Here is a 17,162-nt window from a genome sequence, read left to right as displayed (position 1 = left end):
CAAAGTCTTTCCGGGTCTGACACCGGACCTTCCTTTTCCCTATTCTTTCATTCATCTTCAGGTTCCTCCTCCCACCATTGCGTCCGGGCCGCCAATCGGTTGGATATCACTCAGACTTTCTGTCTCCGAGAAGATAGAGAAGTTGCGCGCTAGCCTTGGGATCGCTCTCATTCTCTTCTTCTCTCACGGCCTAAAGATTGTCTGTTCCTTTAAGATATTTCATTAGGTGCATTTCTGTTCCAAATGTTTATTAAACAAATCAGGAGCACTTTTGCCCCCACTAAATTTGAACTTATCTTACACATGCCAGACAGGAGGAGACAGCGAGGCCATCCCAGGCTACAGGACATTTTTATTCGAAACCCAATATATTTCTACACCCTCTTTTTCCACAGCAACACGCTGTGGAACATAATCCTAATATTGGTAAAACAAATTAATGGGATCCCTCTTTCGAGACCTACATACGACTTCCTGGCAATTTAGTAATCAATAATAAGCAATCAAAAGTTAACTGTGATAGTAGATATCATGTCAGAGTGGTGTGGTGCGTGGGTCTTATATGTAGATTTTAGCTCCTAATGTAAGCTGCATAATCCATTGCTCTTTCTATGACTATACCAATGGTTACAATTATTTTTGTGGAAATCCCTAAACATCTTGTATCATGCAGACCTCAACCAAGCATCTTTTGTAATTATTGCAATTAATTAAAAATTGTAAAATCATACTTCAAACCTATGTCTTGCTTAAGGCTATATTGACTATGGGCTGATTTTCAGCCCGCGCAATATCTGTGAAACAAAGAAGGGAATCTCTGACAGCAGATAAGAGTATAGAAAAACAGTTGGAGATGGGAAACGGGGGCTCAGGGAGAGGGGGCACTGGGTGATGAACGGGGGGTAATTTAGACCCAGCGTGACTATACTCCTTCCTCCTCGTTGGAGGAAGTGTCAGCCTCGTCAAAATAGCCCCCATAGTTGGCAGGGCGAATAAATTCTGTCATGGCTAACATCTGATAAGCCGGGGGAGCACCTCCTTTTGATAAAGCCGTTACTATCAGTCTATTGATAATAATGTCTGAGACGGGTCAAATTGCGTGTAAACCCAATGAACTGAGCCAGAGATCTTGAGTTCAAGTCCTCTGCAACAAGTCCATACTAGTACAAGGTCAAGCAATCACATGTTGCATGCTCAGTAAATTTCCTTTTTTGCTATGCCTTTTATGCATTTTCCACATTTTTGGGCTTGACGTTAATCTTTTTTTTTTTTTTTTTGTTGCTTTCAAACAAAGTTCAACAAAATCATTTCTCATTTCAGGTTATCTCTGCTGAGTCAAAAGACACATGTAGGCATGATTTTCTTTTCCCTCCTGTCTTTTTCTCCCTCTTTTGTTTGGGGAAGTAACCTCTTCAGTGACACATGTATGCATTTTAATTCCTTTATAAACCCCTGGTCTTAAATAGCTCACATGTGTTCCAGAAAGATTCCTGCGCACATTCAAAACATTCCACATATCTGTGTTTTCTGTGTTCAAATCTTTGAGACCATTTTTGACAAGTGATGGGGACAAAAGGTGACGTTAATCTTTGTTGATGCATATTTACAGTTTATGCAATGATGAAAATCCAAGCTTCTTGCTTACATCAGTCTTCTAGGCCAGTGGTTCCCATCCTGGGGTCCGGGCACCCCCAGGGGGGGCGGCAAAGATCACAGGGGGGGCGCAAGTCTTTATCTGGTTTGAGGTTGAGGTAAAAAAAAATGTTTTGCACATGTTAAACAAATTATAATACACTAGAATATATAATGTATACAAAAGTCTGTATGAAAACTATATATTTTCTTGTATCCTCAATTTTCCTGCCGCCACGGCATCACTATTTTATGAATGAAACATGCCGGAGAAACAGTGCTGATAACTCCTCTGTATCAAAAAAGAAAGAGAGGCTCTATCTCGATAGTTACCTCAACTTCGGTTTTGGGTGGGGGGGGGCTCAGCTTTTCTTAGACATGAGTAGGGGGGGCGCCAAGGAAAAAAGGTTGGGAACCACTGTTCTAGGCCATCATTTACCTAATTTTGTATTGTAAAACTAGTGCTACACCACTGGTTATGAGTTATTGCTTTATTGTAATTGAACATTTTCAGTGTCCCCAGGTTTTTGTGTGTGCTTTCTTCCATATAAATCATGTGAAACTAAGTAATTGAGGGCGATGGGTCACTGAGGTTTATTGAAGGGAGTTCACACACGATCATCCTCTCTAAATGTCACCTTTACCCTGCTTATTATCCATACAGCAGAGAGCTCAGCGAGGCATGTCTGAGCAAACACACATTATCACCTGCACAGCGTGGCTCTGTTAGAGCTTCAAGATTAGATTAGATTTAGATTAGATAGACTTTATTGATCCCAAATTGGGAAATTTCAGTGCTACAGCAGTAAAATATCAGACACACAGCACACATACACAATATACAAGAAATAATAAATAGGATAGAATACAAGAAAGGCTATTCAAAAAATAAGATAAAAAACAAATACAAACGTAGATTCAAGTGTCCAATAAAAACGTACAACCTACCTAAATAGTATTTATAAAGATGTAAGTAAAACCCTATGTTTGTGCAAGTTGCACTTAGTGCAGTATTGTGATGTACAGTATTATCACATGATGTAAAAGTGCACTGAAGATGAATGACCACTGGTACTCTCTGCACCGTCAGTTGGTTCTGACCCCCTACCATGGTTCTCTTTTTCTTTATGCAACCAAAAATAACAAGCGTGACTTTCATCTGCGCAAACATTTCTGACTGTGCCTCACACTGACAGGGACTTTGATGCTGTGTGTCCACATGTCAGTGATCTTTGTGGCTCCTACTTTCCATCCGGTGGATCTGTCGAGGGAACACACAAACACTTAGGCAGTGGTAGTACTGAACCGCTGACACACAGTCATTTAATGTATTTTCATTTATATGAGCAATGTTTATGGCCAACCTCTCTCCTCGTGTATTCAGTTTAAAGTAAGTACAGAGCATCTTTTCTCATGTTTTGACACTGATAGAATCAGAACCAGACAAAGGTTTTACCGGTATATTTTTACACTTGCGTGGAATTTGCCTTTGTGATTGGTGCAGACATTAATATGAAATAAACAATAACTACAGGAAAAAAAAAAAAATGTACAAAATAGCTGTTTAGCGTAAGAAAAAGGAGGAGGTGCTACAGTCAAAATAATTTCGACAGCAAACATCGCTAAAGTACATCCAAATTCCATCTGTGGTGTTTTTTCCAATAACTGCATGTTGTTGGTAAGATGAGACGAGGGGAAACTAACGGTCTGTGGGGAAAACTTGGGCAACATCAGGTCAGTCCTAGGTCACAGGTCAGGGGCCGCACTGACTAAACCTGTCCCGTCTTCAAGTGTAAATGTCTCTGTCTCTGGAAGTTGAGGGAGTCGAAGCGGCCACATGTTGTGGGAATGTTGTGTTCAGGGAGCATCTCCTTTGAAGGTCAGCAGAAAACAAGCCATAGGGCCACACACACACACACACACACACACACACACAACTTACAGACAAACACATACCCCCGCAGATAGCCTTTCTCCAAAAAGAGATGGTCTGGACTTGCAAAACAACAAGATTTAGGTGAGCATCCGTTATGGCGCCATTACTATTTTTGCATAACCCTAACTTGACAGCTCCAGCAGGTGATAAATGCCTCATGGAAATACACAGAGTTGAGACGGCACTACACAACACTGAACTGTAGGGCTGCAACTAACAATTATTTTCGTTGTCGATTCATCTTTCGATTATTTTCTCTTTAGTTGTTTAGGTCTATAAAATGACATTCTTCGAATGTCTTGTTGTGTCCACAACTCAAAGATATTCAGTTTACTGTCACAGAGGAGTGAAGAAAGTAGAACAATATTCACATTTAAGAAGCTGGAATCCAAAGAATCTTTTTCGACTGCTGACTCAACCCGTATCAGTGTGGAGAGTCAATAAGCAGAGAGCTGTCAGTCAAAGCAAACTGACCAGATACCAGAGGTCAAGGTAGGCGGTTGATAGGGGACAAATGGTTATTTTTAACCCAGAAACCCCTTTAAAACATGTTGTATGAATGAATGCATGAATGAATGAATGTATTGTATATTTTTGTGTCTGGCCACTTTCACTTATATTTCATCCATTATAGGATTATTCAGACACATTTTAAATAAACATTTTCCTAGTGCCACAAAAATATGTACATAAAGGAAAAAAAAATACAATATACAATTCAACACAAAAAAAACAAACAATAAAAGGTAAGTAGTATTTAAACTGCAGTATATCGCACACTACCATATCAAATCAATGGGCCAGTTATTTAGTGGTGGACCTTGTTGGAGGGGATTGGTGGCCCCTGTGCTAATGTCAGTGCTACTGTATCTCTAAATTAAGACCACATATCCCATCAGCCCTCTTCCTTCCAGACCGCAAAGCTCATTTCCAGCCAACATTGTATAAAATAACCTACACACACACACAGTCAAGTAACTCTGTATCTCTGTCCTTGTCTCTTCAGTCGTTATCCAGATGCAAAGGTGATCAACTTTGGCACGTGGTTCATCTTCAGTTTCCCCATCGCCATCATCATGCTGGTCCTCACCTGGCTGTGGCTGCACTTCCTCTTCCTCGGCTGCAAGTGAGTGTGTGTGTGTGTGTGTGTGTGTGGGTGGGTGGGTGTGTATTTTACAGATTGTATCGTACTGCGCTGTGTGATTATGTTGGTGTGCATATTCTACTGTACCTGCTGGGCAGGAGTACTGTAGCATATCTTATCATTATAGACTCATGATAATCCTTCTGTCTGTCTGCCGATGAGCCACGGCGCCTTTAGGTGTTCTGTGGCTGCAGGTTGGAAAAAAACAGAGTGAGTGTGTCAAGTTGCCGTGTGGTTGATGCTGTTGTTGTGTGTGTGTGTGTTCAGCTTCAGGGAGACATGCTCGTGGAGTAAGAAACGCAAAACCAGGAGAGAGATGCTTTCAGAGAGGAGGATCCAAGAGGAGTACACCAAACTGGGACCTATCAGGTGTGTACAAGTGTTTCTGTGTGTGTGTGTTTTCCTAGTCCTATCTTTCCTGACTGGATGTCACTAGCATTTTTGATGCTATATTTATAGGAATTTGGGCAATTCCTGTGACTGAAAAACAGAAAAACATCAGGGTCAAGGCGGTAATTTCTTGTACGCATTTTAAACACTGCAAAAATGTCCAGCTCCACATGCCATTCACAGATATCAAGTTTTAAATTCCCAAATAAACAACGTGAGACTCTTGGCAGTAGCCTGGGTGTATTTGTGTGTATCTTACTCACACACCTAGACCATGACATTGTTGTACAATCAAGTTATCACTCATGTAATTGTTGCTTGTTGATCCTATGCTTTTGTGGTGTGTGTGTGTGTGTGTGTGTGTGTGTGTGTGTGTGTGTGTGTGTGTGTGTGTGTGTGTTTCCCAGCTACCCAGAGGTGGTGACCGGTGTTTTCTTCATCCTGATGACTGTGCTGTGGTTCACCAGAGAGCCTGGTTTCGTGCCCGGCTGGACATCTCTTTTTGAGAAGTAAGTGCTCTTGCGAGTGGACACACCACAAATAGTTTTGTCATCACTACCAGATGTTATAGTTGAGATACACACTGTCACACAGAAAGAGGTTACATCCAAAATCGCATACTGTGCACTACATACTCCATACGTATACTATCGTATACATACATACATACTTTGGTGTAAATACGTAAACAGTAGTGTGTATCTTTTCGGACGCACTAAGCTGTGATTTTCCACGTCACTTCCTGAGAACCTCCTTGCCGTTAGAGATGCGTAACCATGGTAACTCCTGCTCCGCTCTAGCGGCATCGCCAGATAGTGCTTAAATTAATGAAAAAGGAACACAACACAGTCGTAGGTGACAAAGTCACAGATTTTTATATGTAGAAATTAGGGCCGGGACTCGATTAAAAAAAATTAATCTAATTAATTACAGGCTTTGTAATTAATTAATCAAAATTAATCGCATTTTAATTGCATAAATATTTGACCTGAGAACAGTGAGAAGTAATTTTTTTCACATGGATTTTTAGTATACCAATGAATAATGACTGAATACATAAGCTTAAGCAACACAATATTGTTTATTTTTGTTCAACCAAGTCCAGCAGACCAGTGCAATTTTTGCCATTAAGTGTAGCAATAGCATATTTAGAAATATAGTACATTTCAGAAATTCAGGTAGCCTATAGGTAGGTAGACCTTCTGTAAACTATGTTTTTTTAAGTAAAACACAATACTTTCAAGTACATTCAGACTTAGTTACCCTGGTCCTTAAACCAGTCATCTGGTGGAGTGTAGGTTGGGTGTGGGTCCTTGTACTCTGAGTCGGGCTAGCTGCTAAATGTTTTGCGTTGAGGTGATACTTGAGGCTCCATGTGCTGCGGTGATATGCGAATTCCTTGTTGCATAGCATGCACACAACCATGCTCTAATCGACGCTTCCATCCGTTCGTTTTTTATAACAAAATTTCCCATCCACGGGGCCAACCAAAGCGGTCTCGTCAGCTTCTTCGTTCATGTTCACTGTGGTTTGTTGTTGTCTGAAGCATTGACATATATAAAAGGTCTGAAGTCATGAACGCTAGTTGGTGCTCCAGTATAATCGGTCCGCCAAAACTCATCCAGTGAGAAACGTCCCGCGTTGCAAAAATAAGTGTGATTAAAATGCGTGAAAAATGTTTAACGTGTTATTTTTTGTGTAATTAATTAACGCATTAAAGTCTGTAATTAATTAATCTTAATTAACGCGTTAAAGTCCCGGCTCTAGTAGAAATGTAAATCAAAGCGTTGTTGACGTTACAGAGCTGCCTTGGTTGCTGTCCGTTTGTCTGTATCAAACATTGTCCTTACTACTGCGTTGCATTGTGGGATACTTCTGCCGTGTTTGCATACTGTAATATTTCACCGGAAATAGTATGCGATTCATGTTCTAATGGTTTCATACTAAGATTTCAGACACACTAAAAAATCTTGCATACTGTTTTAGCCTACTAAATAGCATGTTACTATGGAATTTCGGACGCAACCAGAGATGCACTGAGACACTTTTAAGCATGCACATAGTATCACTGGACTTTACAGTGAACTTTAGGACAACTAGATAAATACAAAGAGTTTAGAAGCATCTGATAAATATATATGTCTGTGTGTGTTTTCCCTCTCAGGAAAGGCTACAGGACCGACGCAACAGTGTCGGTCCTTCTGGGCTTCCTGCTCTTCCTCATCCCTGCCAGGCGACCCTTCTCCTCCTCCGCTTGCTCCTCCTCCAGCTGCAGGAACACAGGTCAGGATTAAAAAAACATGATGGACTCTTCATTAGCTTTGTAGCAACTCATTTAGCAATAGCTTGAATGTAACGGACGTTCATTAATATCAAAAGTCACGTACCTAACCTTTATCGGTTTGAGTCATTCAGAATGCTGAATTCTCTCCACTGTGACAGTAAACTGAGTAGCTTTGAGTTTTGGACAAAACAAGACATTTGAGGACGTCATTTTAGGCTTAAGGAAACGCAGATAGACATTTTTCATCATTCTCTGACATTTTATAGACCAAACAACTTCATCCATGAACCGAGAAAATAATGGACAGATAAAATGGAAAATGAAAATAATCGCTAGTTGCCGCCCTAGAATGAGTAATCCCGCCACAGAGAAAAAGGGACATGTAGAAATCGCTGTCCACCTCAAATCATCTGTCAGCCACAACCATTGTAATATTCTTGTAATCACTAAATGTGTGACAGTGTTAGACAGCCATACACGGTGTCAGTGTGTTACCAGCCTGTGCAGGTTGATATATTGCCCGTATGCTGCAGCAGCTCAGAGAAACCCTTCACTTCAACTTCAGCCACCGGTGCTTTCCACAGTTGTGCAACCGTTTCAAAAACACTGGAAAAGTCTGACATTTATTGTATTTCGCTGTGCTGGTCAATGCTGATGTTTTAGTGCTGACGCTTGTCGGCCCACTGACCTCTGAACACCATAACCTATAAGATGTTGTAGTTCAGGCATGCAAACAGCTGCAAGCCATTTGTCTTTACCATGTGAAAAACACAGAGAGGTAAACACATTTTGGACTACATTTTGACTGGACAAAATTCTGTTCAAATTAGGTTTTTGCAAAATATGATGTAACATATTTGTAGAAGAAAGTTCCCAATAATAAATGAAAAATAGAATAATATTAACTTGGGTTTATGGAGCTCTTCTTATTTGCATAATTCCTATTTTGCCTATGATTAGTACCAAATGACGTAGTTGTTTTCTGGAAACGTCCTGGGAAATCGGAAATTATCTGCAAAATGTCTCTATCCTACATATACACTACAGTACAATGAAATACGTTATCGTTCAGCAGAAAGTAATTTCTAAATTTCAGTTATTACCAAAACACAATAATTACAAAACAGTTTTTAAAGGTGCAATATGTAATATTGTATGTAATACTGGCAGCTAGCGGTTAAAATAGTTACTGCACTACCAATTCAAAATACTGGAGAGTCTTCTCCCCCGCACCCTCCTGCCCAGACTCGAAGTTCACGGGGGTTGCCAGGCTGAGACCGCAGCATTCACAACAATGTTGCTAGACGCTTTTCTCACATAGCCAGACATTACTCCACAGCACAGCGGAGTAGCTAACGTTAGATGCTAGTCTCACATAGCCAGACATTACTCCACAGCACAGCAGAGTAGCTAACGTTAGATGCTAGTCTCACATAGCCAGACATTACTCCACAGCACAGCAGAGTAGCTAACGTTAGATGCTAGTCTCACATAGCCAGACATTACTCCACAGCACAGCGGAGTAGCTAACGTTAGATGCTAGTCTCACATAGCCAGACATTACTCCACAGCACAGCCGAGTAGCTAACGGTAGATGCTAGTCTCACATAGCCAGACGTTACTCCACAGCACAGCAGAGTAGCTAACGTTAGATGCTAGTCTCACATAGCCAGACATTACTCCACAGCACAGCGGAGTAGCTAACGTTAGATGCTAGTCTCACATAGCCAGACATTACTCCACAGCACAGCGGAGTAGCTAACGTTAGATGCTAGTCTCACATAGCCAGACATTACTCCACAGCACAGCGGAGTAGCTAACGTTAGATGCTGGCTATATTGACAGTCATAAAAGCCTGTGCTCACGCGGAGCTCTGTAACCAACTGACAGACACACTTTTTCGGCTTAAAATTACAGTATGAACCGCTAAAAACACAACAACCTCACTGTCCTCTCCACACGCCAGTCTGGCACACTTCCTCGGCTTAGAATTACAATACGAAACGCTAAAAATACCACTACCTTGCCGACGGAACACACTTTGTTGGCTTAGAATTACGGCAACAATCGCTAAACACACTGCAAACTCACAGTCCTCTCTTTCCGATTTACAGCCCCCCTCTCGTGGTTTAAAATAACTCACCGTTGTCGGCTCCAGCCGCTGAAGAGGCTGCACGCTGTAAACCGCCATGGGCTGCATGCCTGGTCCTCCCGGTAACGTTAACAGTTAGGAGGGTTAGCATGGCGCCGTTAGCCAGGACCAGTCTGGATCACTTTACTGGCTGTGTCTCAATTGTTTTTGCGAGTAACCAACTCGGTTACTCTAGCTATATAATTCAATATGAGTACACAAATGTTGAAATGACAAAAAATGCCCGTCCCTAGTAGCTGTGATAAATTAGCCTGAAGCTAATGCTTACCTGTTCAGGAGAAAATAAGCCAACTCTGCGTCCTTTTGGGCTCTAAGCTGTCTCCATCTTTCAAATACATCTCCAATATTTACCAGGGGGTTGTTACGTCTCTGGTCACGCAACTGTTAGAAACATGCTGTTTTCTTTTTTTTATGTCATGTAGAATCTATCTCCGTTGATCCTGTTCATTTGTTTGCTGCTTTCACGGCTGTACTACCGTTACAGCTGTAGCGCGCTGGGTTTACGTTTTTACAGGTATATCTGGAAACCCGGCCTGGCTGTCAAACTGGGCCGTTGATAACAACACACAGACCAAAACATAAACATAAATTCCGTCACGGAATGTCCATCCATCCATCCATCCATCCATCTTCGTCCGCTTATCCGGTATCGGGTCGCGGGGGGAGCAGCTCCAGAAGGTGACCCCAAACTTCACTTTCCCGAGCAACATTAACCAGCTCCGACTGGGGGATCCCGAGGCGTTCCCAGGCCATGTTGGAGATATAATTCCTCCACCTAGTCCTGGGTCTTCCCCGAGGCCTCCTCCCAGCTGGACGTGCCTGGAACACCTCCCTAGGGAGGCGCCCAGGGGGCATCCTTACCAGATGCCCGAACTACCTCAACTGGCTCCTTTCGACGCAAAGGAGCAGCGGCTCTACTCCGAGCTCCTTACGGATGACTGAGCTTCTCACCCTATCTCTAAGGGAGACGCCAGCCACCCTCCTGAGGAAACACATTTTGGCCGCTTGTACCCTGGATCTCGTTCTTTCGGTCATGACCCAGCCTTCATGACCATAGGTAGGAATGAAAACTGACCGGTAGATCGAGAGTTTTGCCTTCTGGCTCAGCTCTCTTTTCGTCACAACGGTGCGATAGATTGAATGTAATACCGCACCCGCTGCGCCGATTCTCCGACCAATCTCCCGCTCCATTGTCCCCTCACTCGCGAACAAAACCCCAAGGTACTTGAACTCCTTCACTTGGGGTAAGGACTCATTCCTTACCTGGAGTAGGCACTCCATCGGTTTCCTGCTGAGAACCATGGCCTCAGATTTAGAGGTGCTGATCCTCATCCCAACTGCTTCACACTCGGCTGCAAACCGGTCACAGGCCGATGATGCCATCAGGACCACATCATCTGCAAAGAGCAGCGATGAGATCCCCAGCCCACCGAACTGCAACCCCTCCCCACCCCGACTACGCCTTGATATCCTGTCCATAAATGTTACAAACAGGATTGGTGACAAAGCGCAGCCCTGGCGGAGGCCAACCCTCACCTGAAACGAGTCCGACTTACTGCCGAGAACCCGGACACAGCTCTCACTTTGGTCGTACAGAGATTGGATGGCCCTGAGAAGAGACCCCCTCACCCCATACTCCCGCAGCACCTAACACAGTATCTCCTGGGGGACCCGGTCATAGGCCTTTTCCAGATCCACAAAACACATGTAGACCGGTTGGGCATTCTCCCAGGCTCCCTCCAGGATCCTTGCGAGAGTAAAGTTCTGGTCCGTTGTTCCACGACCAGGACGGAATCCGCATTGTTCCTCCTCAACCCGAGGTTCGACCGTTCGTCATGGAATGTAAATTTCAAAAAGAAAAAAATTTCAAAAAGAAAAAATACTGAAATTAGCGTTGTTGTCAGAAAAGATAGTATTTCAGTTTAACATGTTTCCTTAATATCTGATGAGGCATTGGTGTCATTTTTGGATTTATTACAGTACAAATATTACATATTGGACCTTTAAAATTACGAATATTTTAGTAAAGAAACACTATAATATTAGATAACATACATTATTTAATAGGGCTGGGTTAAAATACTTGATTCTCCAATTAAAACCGATTGAGTGGTCGGATATCGATTCATAAAATCCAGTAATTTACTATTTAATACATGCCTTTTTCACCATGGATGTATAAGTAAAAAATACTCTAAACTAACTTTTGGGGCGGTCAATTCTTAATGTAAACAATAACCTGCTGCATTATTAAAAATATTTAAGGCTTGCATCTTGTTTGTACAATTTACAGCATTAGTTCGCTGAGAAAGCAAAGTAATATTGGTATTGCAACTGTAATTTCCCCAACCTAATTCATATTGAATCGAAAGGTAATCAAATCAGGACCTTGTGAAATCGAATCCATCTGAGAAATCATTGGCAATACCCAGCTCTGTAATTTAATACTTAATACTTGTATTTTAGCGATAGATAACCACATTATCATTCCAGTGGTGTTGACATAATTTCTGTGGTCTTAATCCGGACGACCAGATAATGAATCACATGACCCGCTGGCCCCCATGATCACCTGGAAGGACTTCCAGAGACTGATGCCATGGGAGATCGTCATCCTGGTGGGAGGAGGCTATGCACTGGCTGCTGGTTGCAAGGTATTATGCATTTTTTTTTTATCTTCAAGATTAGCCTCAGGTTATCTCATGAAGTTCAGGAGAGTTTCCAGATGAGAAGTCCAGATGATGTGATTTTGTCTGTCTGCACAATCTTGATTTGAATGACAGGCTTGAGGTCCAAGCAAGCATTCAGGAGATTCAGGTCAACATTAAGGATTTATGAGGACTATGGTTAACTGCTCCTCAGATCTATTTGTCCAATCAGAGTTTTCTGACGACTAAAATAACCTTTGAACGTTCACATGTTCCACCAAAACAAGTTCCTTCCCGAGGCTATTTTGCAGAGGTACCTTTGCTCCGTCTGGCGCTTAGTGCCGCCCAAGACGATTGTGATTGGTTTAAAGAAATGCCAATTAACCAGAGCACGTTTTTCTCCCATCCCGGAATGCTGTGTGGACTAGCCAGACCCTCCTTCGCAGCGCTGTGGAGGAAGGTCTGGCAAGGCGAGACTAGGGTAAGGGAAACTGGCTGTACCCTTTGAGGCTGCTCACATGTTTTGTGTGTGTGTGTGTGTGTGTGTGTGTGTGTGTGTGTGTGTGTGTGTGTGTGTGTAGGTGTCAGGCCTGTCGGTGTGGATCGGCAGACAGCTGGAGCCTATGAGTGGTCTTCCTCCGTGGGCCGTCACCCTGCTGGCCTGCCTGCTGGTGTCGGCGGTCACAGAGTTCGCCTCCAACCCGGCGACTCTCACCGTCTTCCTGCCCATTTTGTCAGCGCTGGTACGACACACACTCCCTCACACACCCTTACTCTCAGTATCTGATTCACTTATACCTGGCAAATGTGTGCAAACAACATGGGGGATGTATTGGGTTTGAGCTTAGGGTTTGGAAGGGTCTGCAGGGGCCAGGAGCTCATGGCAGTGCCCTTATAGAGCCTTTTAACCTCCCTGTAAGTTATGAGACACCACAGAGAAAGAAGCACTGACAAAAATCTCGGTTTGTGTGTTTAGATAAAGCATTGATAAAGCAGGTACTTTATGTGAACAATGCATACAACAACGCAAACGGCAAGGTTGGCTGTGCTCCTCATGCTCTTGCTCAGAAAAAACATATACAGTCCAAAATGTGTAACTTGATTCAATTCAGTTTATTTAAAAATGTGACGGTGCAAATTAATATAATGCATTACATTTTATTAATACATATTAATACATGGGTCGAAAATGACAGAATTAGCCAAAAGGCTATTTTACATCTGTAATAAAATGCAAATAAACAAAAAAGGCATCACAAGCAGATCAGAACTTGGCACAAGACAAGACACAGCACAGAAGCAAAAAGGTTAGCATGAAAACAAAGCACAAAGCAGACCAGGTTAAACAAGGTAAAACAACTGGGCATAGAGCACATAGATTAGAAAAGACACAGTGGATGAGAGCAATAAAAGCTGTAGTGAAATAAGAGGAAAAAATAAATAAAAGTATGCTAAAACAACTTTTGAACGTACACGTATTCCACTAACACAAGTTCCTTCCCGAGGCTGTTTTACAGCAGCACCGGGGCTCTGTACGGCGCCTAGCACCACCCAAGACGATTGTGATTGGTTTAAAGAAATGCCAATAAATCAGAGCACGTTTTACTCCCATCCCGGAATTCTGTGTGGACTAGCCAGTCCGGTCTGGCAATGCAAGAATATGTACGGAGTTAACAAACATGATTTAACTTGTTAATTAGATGCTGGTAGTTGGATTTTTTTTTTATCTTCAGACATAGCCAGGCTAGTTGTTTCCCACTGTTTCCAGTCTTTATGCTAAAATAAGATAAGCAAGTGCTGGCTGCAGCTTCACATTGAACGGACAGAAATGAGAGTGGTATCAACTCTTTGTGGTATTTCACAAAATGTCAAACTATTACTTTACACTAACACAAATCTTCTTTTCAAAGGGCTGTTTTTGCTGAATCGCAGAAGCGACTCTGTCCACGCACACACATTTCTTCATAAGGGTCCATTTTAAAATCAGCACTTTGACTTTGATTCAACCAATAATCCACATGGATTATTGGTTTCTTCTCTCAGATTGTTCACAGGGAAAGCAAATGGCATGTGTCAGCAGGGAGCATAAAGCATGTTTCATACACAGAAGTAGATTCAATGTGCTGTACAGAGAAAATAAAAATAATAAGTTGTTTTTTATTTTTATTTATTTTTTATTTTAGCCCACCGATGATACACTTACGAGACATTAAGTAAAAAAGGAAACCCAGAAAACCCTCATGGGGCTTGGCATGTTGGGTTCCCCAGAATAATTCAACAATAAGTAACATACAGTTAATAAAAAGCTAAAAAAAAAAAAAAAAAAAACATAGTCTATGAAAACAGGACAGAAGAAAGGAACAATTAAATGAGAAGAGAAAATAAAGAGTGAAGACAGAGAAAAAGGAAAAGTAATCATAAAAAGACAAAAAAAAAAGGAAAGCTGAGATATAAAAGGGGACAGAGAGGGAGGAAGACATGCAGGAAATTGTCACAGGTCAGACTTGAACCCTTGATCTTCCGCGTTGAGGGATAAACGTCTACACACGTGCACCCGCTCTACCAACTGAGCTAACTCACCCACTTGTGGTGCCATTTTGAATAAGTTGTAGAAGGACTCAAATTCATCACACTTGTCAGCCGGAGGTGTGGTTGCACCTTGTTCTGAGAATGTTAATAGGCCTAAGAAGGCAGGTTTTTAACACGCGTTAACCCTTTGACCCCTCCATCTCTCCATCTATCTTTGTCTTCCTTTCCCTTTCTTTCTGTCTCTTCTTCCTTTATTCTCTCTCTGTCTCTCTCTGTCTCTTTACTCCCTTCTTCCCTCACTTCCCCCCTTCCAGTCAGAGACTCTGCAAATCAACCCCCTCCACACTTTGATCCCGTCCACCATGTGCGTGTCATTCGGGGTCATGCTTCCAGTAGGGAACCCCCCCAACGCCATTGTCTTCAGTTACGGCCACGTGAAGATCAGCGACATGGTACACGCACACACACACACGCACGCACAGTCACATGTTCTTTCTGCACCTGCAACAAAAGGCTCAAAAGTACAATGTGTCAAAGTTGTTTTATGTAATCAGAAGGATGAACATTCTTCATTCTTAACTCTTGCTGAACCCTATTCTGATATATATATATTTTTTCAAATAGATGAATGCTTTTATCTTATTTTTTCCTCTCCCTCTCCTCCAGGTGAAAGCGGGCTTCGGAGTGAACCTGATCGGCGTGGCGGTGGTGATGTTGGCCATCACCACGTGGGGGGTTCCCCTCTTCAACCTGACCGAGTTCCCGGCCTGGGCCGTGGACAGGAACATCACCGGGAGCTTATAACCGCCGCTGGCGTGGAGGGTGAATCACTGAAAGACGGAAAGAGATGGGGCGTTGTTTCTGTAAAGAAAGACAACAAGAAAATAACGTCGAGAGGACGGTCTTGCTCAGAGTTCAGTCCTTTCTTAGACGACTCAAACTGGACCTGAAGAAGGATGGAGAGAAGGAGGAGGAGAAAAAGAGAGCGAAAAACCGTGACCTGTTGCTTAGATGTTATATTTAGAGTTATATTTTCTTGGCCACAAGAGGGCGTTGCGAGGAATGCAGAATGCCTTTGTTAAAGTGGCCACTGCGTGGAGCTCTCACCTCCGGCAAAACACTTTTTAAAAAAAATCTCTGTTAACAAAGTTTGATGGAGATTCTATTTTCACCGAATCACTCAAGATATCACTGTAAGCTACAAACATATTTGTGGTGATCAGGAGAATGCTTTTTAGTTTTTTTGTGTTGGGATTTATAATAGAAACAATGATAAGTTTATTTCAGAGCCACATCATGATGCCTTGTTGTGTGGATTAGTTGCTATCTAGATTGAGACCATTGTAAGTAAGCCTCTTTTTACTGCGTGCTTGCTGAACTTCTGCTGCAGTTAAATGTATTGCTCTTTAACCAGACCACATACAATGCAACATGACAAGTTTGCTGAGAGAGTTTGACATTTTGAGACAGCGGGCTGCTGTATTATTAGCATGATAAATGCGTGAAAAGAGGCTTCTATGGCTGATAATGAACTGTATACATAGAGCTACTTGCTGTCAAGCCTTTAAGATGTACCCAGTATCATGTATGCTTATATCTCCTGATATGATCTGGTTTTTAAAGAGGTAAAAGCTTGTGTACTGTATATTTAGCAAAAAATTGAAAGCTTCAACACTGTCCGTAATTGTTCTTAGCGGTTGCCTGCGTTACTTTAGAAATCTAGGCCTCTTAAGTGTGATTTATGGTTCTGCGGAGGCTCCACGCAGAGCTTTCGCCGTAGCCTACGTAAGCGACCTGAAATTTATACTTGTGCATTGGTGTGTGCGTCGCTCTCTTTAAAGTGCTCCTATTATGCTCATTTTCAGGTTCATAATTGTATTTAGATTAGATTAATTAGATTACATTAGATTTTTTTTATTGATCCCAAAAAAATGGGAAATAATGATGTTGCAGCAGCAAAAATATCAGACACACAGCACGCATACAGAGTAACTTAAAGACCAAAAAACTAACTTAAAACACACAAAATACACACACACACATCAGGAGCGGCTGCAACAGTCTGCCGCACGACAGAATAGGTTTATGTGGTTTAATTTTCAGAAAACACCATATATTTGTTGTACTGCACATTGCTGCAGCTCCTCTTTTCACCCTGTGTGTTGAGCTCTCTGTTTTAGCTACAGAGTGAGACATCTCACTTCTGTTCCATCTTTGTTCGGAGTTGCACACGCGCAGTAAGTACTGCTAGCTAGTCAGTTGCAGAGTATGAGGGAGTGCCACGCTAGCAGCTAGGCGAGCATTATAACGTGTGTTACAAAGTGACCACGTTTGTCTCTGAAGTAAAGGCTGGACTACAACAGAGCTGTTTGGAGCAGTTTGTGAACAGTGTTTTCTGTTGGCGATGGTAAGTCCCTTTGGGGTGGACTTTGGGCTTGTATCACTTT

At 42.3% G+C, this 17,162-nt stretch overlaps 1 protein-coding gene across 2 annotated transcripts in view; it reads left to right on the top strand.

Annotated features, from left to right (window-relative positions):
• Window positions 1–16,554, top strand: part of slc13a4 (solute carrier family 13 member 4) — a 34,243-nt gene extending 17,689 nt beyond the window's left edge. For both annotated transcript variants that reach the window (XM_028570601.1, XM_028570600.1), the window contains exons 9-16: window positions 4,575–4,694; window positions 4,980–5,081; window positions 5,510–5,611; window positions 7,267–7,385; window positions 12,074–12,192; window positions 12,768–12,929; window positions 15,030–15,167; window positions 15,382–16,554. In XM_028570601.1, coding sequence (XP_028426402.1) covers window positions 4,575–4,694; window positions 4,980–5,081; window positions 5,510–5,611; window positions 7,267–7,385; window positions 12,074–12,192; window positions 12,768–12,929; window positions 15,030–15,167; window positions 15,382–15,519 — 1,000 coding nt within the window. In that variant the 3' untranslated portion in view covers window positions 15,520–16,554. The remainder of the gene's footprint in view (window positions 1–4,574; window positions 4,695–4,979; window positions 5,082–5,509; window positions 5,612–7,266; window positions 7,386–12,073; window positions 12,193–12,767; window positions 12,930–15,029; window positions 15,168–15,381) is intronic.
• Window positions 16,555–17,162: the final 608 nt, after the last annotated feature.

The sequence above is a fragment of the Perca flavescens genome, chromosome 23 (genome assembly GCF_004354835.1).
Source record: "Perca flavescens isolate YP-PL-M2 chromosome 23, PFLA_1.0, whole genome shotgun sequence".
In the NCBI taxonomy this organism is placed as follows: domain Eukaryota; kingdom Metazoa; phylum Chordata; class Actinopteri; order Perciformes; family Percidae; genus Perca; species Perca flavescens.
Note: the sequence above shows the minus strand (reverse complement) of the source record. Positions and strands in the feature narration are given on the sequence as shown.